We start from the raw sequence: 7,732 nt of genomic DNA on the forward strand, positions 1-7,732 counted from the left end.
TTGCTCTACTCGTTCAGTCATTTAGAACGCGGTGGCCAGAGCGTGCACATCCTCACTCGACGGCGTCTAGCGCCCCTCCGACTAGTACGGCGAGGTGGTCATTGCTCACGCAGGCGCATCCCCGTCCACTCACCTTGGCTGCCAGGGCCCATCCGTGTCGCACCGACCGTTCTCGTGACATTAACAATGGCTACTTTCGGGACAGCCCTTGCCAAATACCCTTCTCATTCTGTTACAGTGTTCACCCAATTCAGTATTCTTGTATGCAAATGCTTAAAAATTACCAAATACATGCTCACTGCAAAAGAGTCAAAATGTACAGAATTCATAAAATGTGAATTTTTCCCCTTTCATGCTGTAGATTTCATTCCTCATAAAAAAGTATTTGGGATTCTGTTTGTAGCTTTAAAAATCTTTCTGTACAAAATAATTGTGTGTTTAAAACAAAAATCCTGCCAAATTTTTGTACTTGTACCTGGAATTGTTTCTATCTTCTCTGCTAGGCAGACACGGGTTCTCTGGGGTTTTCACAGCTCTTGAGGATTAGTCACATAAAGAGATTTAGAAAGTTCTAGACGTGACAAAGAATATTTTGGTCTTTGCAGTTTCAGGTTCCTAGAGAAGCCCTAGAAGGCGGAGGAGCTGCTGCCATCCAGCAGGAGGCTGTAGGACAGGGTTTGAGGAGCTGGGTCACCCACGGGTGTGCGGCAGAGTTCATGGTCGCAGCGAGAGGGGCAAATGCTGAGACAGCCTGCGAGAGGCACCGTGGGTATCACGTGGCCTGCCACACTTCACCAGAGTCCGGCAGGCTTTGACTTCCCATCACGGCAAACGCACAGAAACGGGGACGTCAGACCAGCAGGTAAACCAGCCTGACTCTTCTCATTGTCGTCCGCATAATTTGACAGAACGGAAGCCCAGGGACCATTCCTGGTACACAGAGGGTGCAGAGACTCACCCACGACTGCGCCCACGAGTGTGGCCAGGCCCCGGGATCCCCGGGGGCTGTGAGAGAGGACAGCGCGTGAGCGGGGCTGTGGGTCCCAGGGGCCAGGTCAGTTCCCTCCATCCTCATCTTCCAAAATGGGAAGCCAACAATTAATGCCAGAAATAAATCAGGTCAACAAAGGAAATTATAAGATCATTACTTTGAAATATGAGTGAGTGCTAAAAAGAAGTCAAAATAACTGCAAATGCTGCCTCTAAGAAGAAGGACCTTAGGCTGCAGATGGTGGACCTGGAAATTATAATTTTCATTTTGTGTTTTAGAACTACTTATCTGTGCTAACATTTTTCTAAATGTATATATTGCTTAGAAAAATATCGGTGTACATATATAATTTTTATGGATACATATAAAGAATATGTATCCCTCCCTCCTCCTTCTTCTCCCTCCCTCCCTCCTCCCTCCTCCCCACTCAGAGCTGGGAGGAGAGGCCCAGCCTCTGCCTACCCAGGGTGAGTCTCCCACAAAGCAACTCAACATCTAAACGTTTCCGAGAATGAAAACCCCTCCTTTCTGGTGGAGCAGTGTGTTCCATTGTGTAAACTGGCCACATTTCGCTTATTAGTCCTGCAGCCGACGGACACCAGGCGGCCTCCAGGCCTGGCTGCCGTGGGTGAGGCTGCTGCGAGCGCTGGGAAATGCTCTACTCGGGGCAGCGCCTCCGTGGGAGAAGCCGACACAGAGGCCTGCGGAGGGCACAGGGTTTCATTCTGGGGAGACAGAATGTTCTCAGATGAGCCTGCGGTGACGGTCGTACTGCTCTGGAAACATACAGAAGTGCACACTTAAATTGAATGGATTTTCTGGTGTGTAAATTATATCTCGATAAATCTGCTTTGAAAAAGCAAATTGAATCATTTCACTCTCTGCTTAAAGCCTGCCCACAACTCCTGTTGTCCATAGAATTTGACAGAACCCAGGCCTCGCCCCCTGGACCCTGGACCCTCCCCACCCCAGCCCTCCTGAGGCACAGGGACAACTTCCCTTCCTGGGTCCTGCCCAGGGGCCTCCAGCCTGGCGGTTCCTGGCCGAGCTCTCTCCTCCTGACTTGCAGCTCTCCCCGCTCTGAAATGCAGACACGTCTGACCACCAGGTTATACCACTTCTAACTCTACCCTGGGCCTCTCTGAATATCCATCTTCTTAAAACCTCCTTTTTTGATGAACATTCTAAGTTATTTGCGATTTTTGTTCTTTTTTTCAACTGAAATTTTTATTGCGATCATTTTGAATGTACGTGCAGCCATCAGCCATCTCATGTACCCTTTGCCCGATTCCCCCAAGGGTAGCGTTTTGGAAAGCTACACTGCAAGACCACACCAGGACACTGCCACGGATGCAACCAATGCCTGCGAGAAGCGTGGAACTCGTTACACAAGGAGAGCCTGAGTTCCGATTTTCCCCGGCGCTCCTCTGTGTGTGCGTGTGCGTGTGTGTGTTCAGTGCTGTACCACTCTGCCACACGAGTACATTTGTGTACCCACCCACAATCAAGACACTGACCATTTCCGGTCCTCAGGGGCCCCTCCTGTGGTCCTCTAATAAACGCACCCACATCCCTCCTGTCACCCCCGACTCTCCTGCCCCCTCCCGAGCCCCTGGCAGCCCCCGACCTGTTGTCCATTTCTAAAATTCTGTAATTTCGGAAAAGTTCTATACTAGAATTACACAGCAGGTAACCTCTAAGACCAGCTGTTTCCCTTCGGCGTGATTCTCCGCAGAGTCCTCCAGGTCGTTGGGTCTATGGGAAGCTCATTTCTTGTTGTGGAGTGGTCATCCCTGGTGTGCATGTGACAGCCTGTGTCCCGACCCGCGGGGTAGTCAACGCGGACCCTGGAGGAGGGAGTGGGAATTGGGAGAGGCAGGAGACACAAGAAATGGAGACAAGACAGGAGTCTGATCAAGTCTAGTTTATTGGCAGGAAGGCAGAGGCTTAAGTAAGGCAGAAAGGGTAACAGTAAAGGGGCGGTGCTTTCTGAGGCTCTGGCTTTCCAGCCAGAGGATTTCTATATAAGGAAACCCTCAGGGGCTTTCAAGGGCTACATAGTTATAATGGGTAAATAGAAACTTACAAGCTCTTCCGCAGGCTTTTGCAAATGCGTGGGCTTGGTAAGCAGCTGCAGGGCCTCATGGCTCCGGACAAGCCTGTTTAACCATTTACCCTTTGAAGGACATCTGGGCTGACTCCAGTTTTTGTCTATCCTAAGTGAAGTCGCTACAACCATTGGTGCATAGGTTTTTGTGTGAACGTAAGTTTCTGTGTCCCTGGGACTAATGCCCAGGAATGCAGAATTGTATGGTAATTGCATCTTTAGTTTGATAAGAAATTGCCAGACTGTTTTCCAGAATAAATTTAGGATTTTACGTTCCCACCAACAATGTGTAAGTGACCTGTTTCTCTGCATTCTCACCAGCACGTGGTGTTGTCACTATTTTTTAATTTTAGCCACTCTGATAGCTATGTATATCCCATTGTGGTTTTAATTTGCATTTCCTTGATTTTTAAAGATGTTGAACATCATTTTATGTGTTTTTTTTTTTTTTTACCATCTGTATATTCTCTTCGGTGAAATGTCTTTTCATGTATTTTCTCCAAATTCTAATTATTAAACAGATGTTTTCATTTTTTTGGTTTTAGATTTACTATTGAGTTTTGAATGTTCTTTATATATTCTAGATACTAGTCCTTTGCCAGATATGTGGTTTGCAAATATTTTCTCTTAGTCTGTAATGCATCTTTTTGTTTTCTTAGCAGGGTCTTTCATAAGCAAAAGTTTTAAATTTGGATGAAGTCCAGTTAATCAAAATTTTGCTATTATGGATTTTGCTTTTGACATCTGATCTGAAACTCTGCCCGGCCCTAGATCCCGAAGACTTTCTCTTTGAATTGCTTTTGCACCTTTGTCAAAAATAAAATAAATGGGGCATATTTACGTGGCTCCATTTCTGGGCTCTCTGTTCGGTTCCTCTGATCTGCGACTATCCCTGCAGCGACACCACTCCGTCTTGAGTCCTGCAGCCAGATAACGTCTTGACATTGAGTAGGCTGATTTCTCCCGCTTGACTCTTCTTTTTCAAAATTGTTTTAACTGTTTTAAGGACCATGCCTTTCCATATACATTTTAGAATAAACTTGTCTTTGTCTACAACAAAACTTGCCGGGATCTAATTTACTTTTTAAATAAGATATCTATAACTCTTTCACACTCTAAATTTTTTTACTAAAAATATTGTCAAAGTTCAGTTTGCTTCTATTAAACTTCTTTCCCCGAATGTCAATATACGCTCATTTATTCATTCAACCATCAAGTATCTGCTATGTGCTGGGAATCGCAGTTCATCTGGAATGGAAAGATAGAAATGCGTGTTCACTCTCCTTGAGGGGCACAGGTTTGGGGCTGATTGATAACTCAAGAATATATTTTAAAAACTAAAAGTTATTTTAAATGTACATTATCTATTGGGCCCTAAAATTGAACGTCAAAATTGACCTTGTTTTACACTTGGGGGCCTGGGCTGCAGAGGAGTGACAGGATCTGGTTGGATTAGGTGAGGGCCGCCAGGGTGATGCCCAGAGGGGGCAGGGAATGGGGCGTGTAAGCAAGCGTCCGCCACTCTGTCGCCTCCGTCATCACCCCCTGTGCCCTTCAGAAGTAAAGTGAAGAACCGAGAGCGTCGTCCTTCCACGTACGCAGTCACTCAGTCGGTGCTTTCCAGTGCCTGCGACGTGCCACGCGTGGAGCGGGCTGGCAGCGAGGTCAGGGAACCATCACGCCAGGAAAGAGCAGCTCTAGCACGGGGGAGGTTCCTCGGGGGGAGGTTGCCAGGGGAGAAGTAAAGGAGGATCTTACAGGAGGGAGCAACCTGCAGGGGCGGGGAGTGGTCAGGGCGCCCAGAGCAGAGAGCCCAGCAAGCTGCAGGGTGCAACCGGGTCAGCTCTGAGGCTTTCGGCCACCTTAGCGAAGGGGAGCCTTTGGAAGTGCCTTGGTTCCCAGGAAATAGCCCCTCCCCCTACCTGGTTCAAATAGGTCGAGGAAAGCATAAATGATGGAGACCATTACTACCGCTGACCAAGCCAGGCCCCAAGGCCCCTCCCACTGTGCAAGGGCTTTATGTAGACTTGTGTTTGCAAAGACCTGAACCCCTCGGACTGCAGGGAGGAGAACAGCGCAGAACTGGATGTTTCTGGGAGGAGCTTAAGGGCCAGAAAGGCCCTGAGTTCTACTCTGGGAGTGAGAGGAGTTGAGGAAGGGGCACGGGCTTTCCAGTTGCTGGGAATCCCACTGAGCAAGGAAGGCCTCCCCCACCTTGTGTCCCCCACTGCCTCCCCCTGCCTCCTCAGGGCTTACGCCCTGCTTCCCTCTGCCTCTCCTCTCCCCTTCTTTCTTGTCCAGGCTGTACTCTGCTCTTCCCTGCGCCCTTCCCTGTCTCTCTGTCTTCCTGCAGTCCCCCTCTCTGCTGTGTATGTTCTCACTGGTGCAGAGGTGCCGTGGAACGCCACGGGGAAGCGTGCTGCCCCCACAGAGGCATGCGGGTGACGAGCAGGGAGCTGAGTCCACACATCCAGCCCTGTCCTGCACCTCCAGAGACCCCCGAGCCCAGTACGCACTGCCCTGAGCCAAGGAGAGATGGCCCTGGGCCTGGGGAGGCAGAGGATGGGAGGCCCAGGGCTGCGGCAGCATCTGCCAGGAGGCCACCTCTCCTGGCCATGTCTAGGAGGAGGCACCAAGACGCAATCCATGTAGAGGCTGAACTGCAGATTCAAGACATCTTTTTTTTTTAAGTGTGAGGGAATAGAGACAGCAAAAGAGAGATTAAGAATAAAAATTTTGTAAGAAAGCTATTTTTGTAATATATAGCCCCAAATTAGCACATTATACTTTGGGGTTCTTGATGCTTTTTCCTAAAGGCTGGCACTTACTTTTCAGTTTAATTGTCAAACCACACAATCGAAAAGTACAGAGTATTATCATCCCCTGTAACCATCATTCCAAGCTAATAATTGTTGCTATTTCGCTACATTTAATTCAGATATGTTTTTCAGAAATAAGATATTAGTAATAAAGCTAACCACCCCCCAAAGATATTGAGGCCTGAAACAGAGTGGAGGCTTCTGTCCCCATGCTGTTGTGGCAGCCACCCATGCCTGTGAACAACACAAAATCTTGCTGTTTGTTTTTTTAAATTCCGCCCTCAGCGTATTCTTTCTGTATTCCCCCCTTCACACTTTATTCACGCTGATACGAGTAGAATGACTTCATTCACTCTCACCCCTGGGGAACATTCTGCTCTATGAAATATGCTGCTAGTTCCTCATCCAGGCCTGCAGCGACTGCCGTTCGGAGGTTTCCAGTCTTGCGCTTGGGAACACCACGCAGAGGCCTGCCCGCCCGTGTGCTGGGTGACGGGCAGCCTGCCCCTCCTGCTCTTTCAGATGTAGCCAAATGTCTCCCAAATCTCTAGCAGTTTAAGCTGGCACAGCGGTGAGGGAGAGTTCGCTGTCCCCACACCCCAGGCCTTCTTTGGGGCCACCCAGTGGGTTCCCAGGGCATCTCACTCTGGTCTAGACTCCCCACCACTAGAGAGGCTGGGAGCGCTTCTGTGTCCTCTGTGTGCAGGGTGTGTTCACACCCCTGCCCGTTTTGGCCCTGGGTGCCCTGTCTTCACCCATGGACAGAATCCCCCGGGGTTCCGCATAGCAGTCTGTTATCTACATGTGCAGCAAGCATCTTCCTCCCCGCTGGTGCCTGCGGTTTGTCACGTCTAACAAAAGTGTTTACATTCAATGCAATCCAATTTATCCATTTTTTCTTTCTTCATTTTCTGGCATGTTTTAAAAGAAAACAAACCTAAAACCTTCACTACGCCTGCCTGTACAACCCCAGGTGAGTAAGAGTCTGAGGCAGCTTGGGGAGGGGAGGTTAGTGTGTGGGTGACCACATGCCCCGAAGCCACTGGTCAGGTAAGATGTGTCGGGCACACGAACAGATGCAGAGTTGGCAAAAGGATATTAAACACGGCCTAGACGAACGCTCTTTAGGGCCTGGCTTGTTTGAAGAAAGTAATTGTAGAAGGACTGGAGGAACTCTTTCTGCTCCTGCAGCACCTTCTTGCAAGCGAGGAAGGAGTCCTACCCGCTCAGGCCGGGCTGGAGTTGACCCCTGCGGTCGCCGCAGCCTCCTGGGCGCACCCAGGGCTGCAGCAGCCAGGCCAGCGCGGAGGTGCGCTCTGGCGTTTGAAAGGAGGAATGCAAAGCGATGAGCAGCCGCCGGAGGGACGGGGGAGGGGAGCCAAGTTCTTTCAGAGACTGCCTGGCAGAACCACTTTAAAAAACAAAACAAAACAAAAACCTGACAATTCCACTTGCCTAGAACAGCTTCTGAGACACGCAACTGTCCGGGGAGCGCGTGCGCGTGCGCGTCTCTGTGCGGGGATGTGGGCCCGCTTGTGTGCATGTGCGAAGATGACACGGCTGGCGAGCGTCAGCACTTCCTCTCCAAAGGGTCGCCCCGCGAAGAACTAAGGCGGTCAGGTCGCTGATCCCGAAGCGAGTCTCCTTCCACTCCAGCCCTTAAAGCACTGAGGCCCGTCCCTGCCCAAGGACTGTCCCCTTCCCGCCCTCTCCCCGCATTCCTGGACTCCCCCTGCGTGCTCCATCCTGGCGGGAGCCGCGGCCAGGGACTGGGGGGCAGCGGGCAGGACGCACCAACCCTGGCAACCCAGCCGG

General features: G+C 50.1%; 1 protein-coding gene across 1 annotated transcript in view; it reads right to left on the reverse strand.

The window, feature by feature from the left end:
- Nucleotides 1-626: 626 nt before the first annotated feature.
- The window catches only part of LOC105824111 (chromosome unknown open reading frame, human C5orf38), a 16,058-nt gene continuing 8,952 nt past the window's right edge, over nucleotides 627-7,732 (reverse strand). Inside the window, 2 exon segments of the mRNA XM_012661477.1 lie at nucleotides 627-751; nucleotides 959-1,005. Of these exon segments, the coding sequence (XP_012516931.1) occupies nucleotides 627-751; nucleotides 959-1,005 (172 nt within the window).

This window comes from Propithecus coquereli, unplaced genomic scaffold, assembly GCF_000956105.1.
Source record: "Propithecus coquereli isolate 6110/MARCELLA unplaced genomic scaffold, Pcoq_1.0 Scaffold711, whole genome shotgun sequence".
Classification (NCBI taxonomy): Eukaryota; Metazoa; Chordata; class Mammalia; order Primates; family Indriidae; genus Propithecus; species Propithecus coquereli.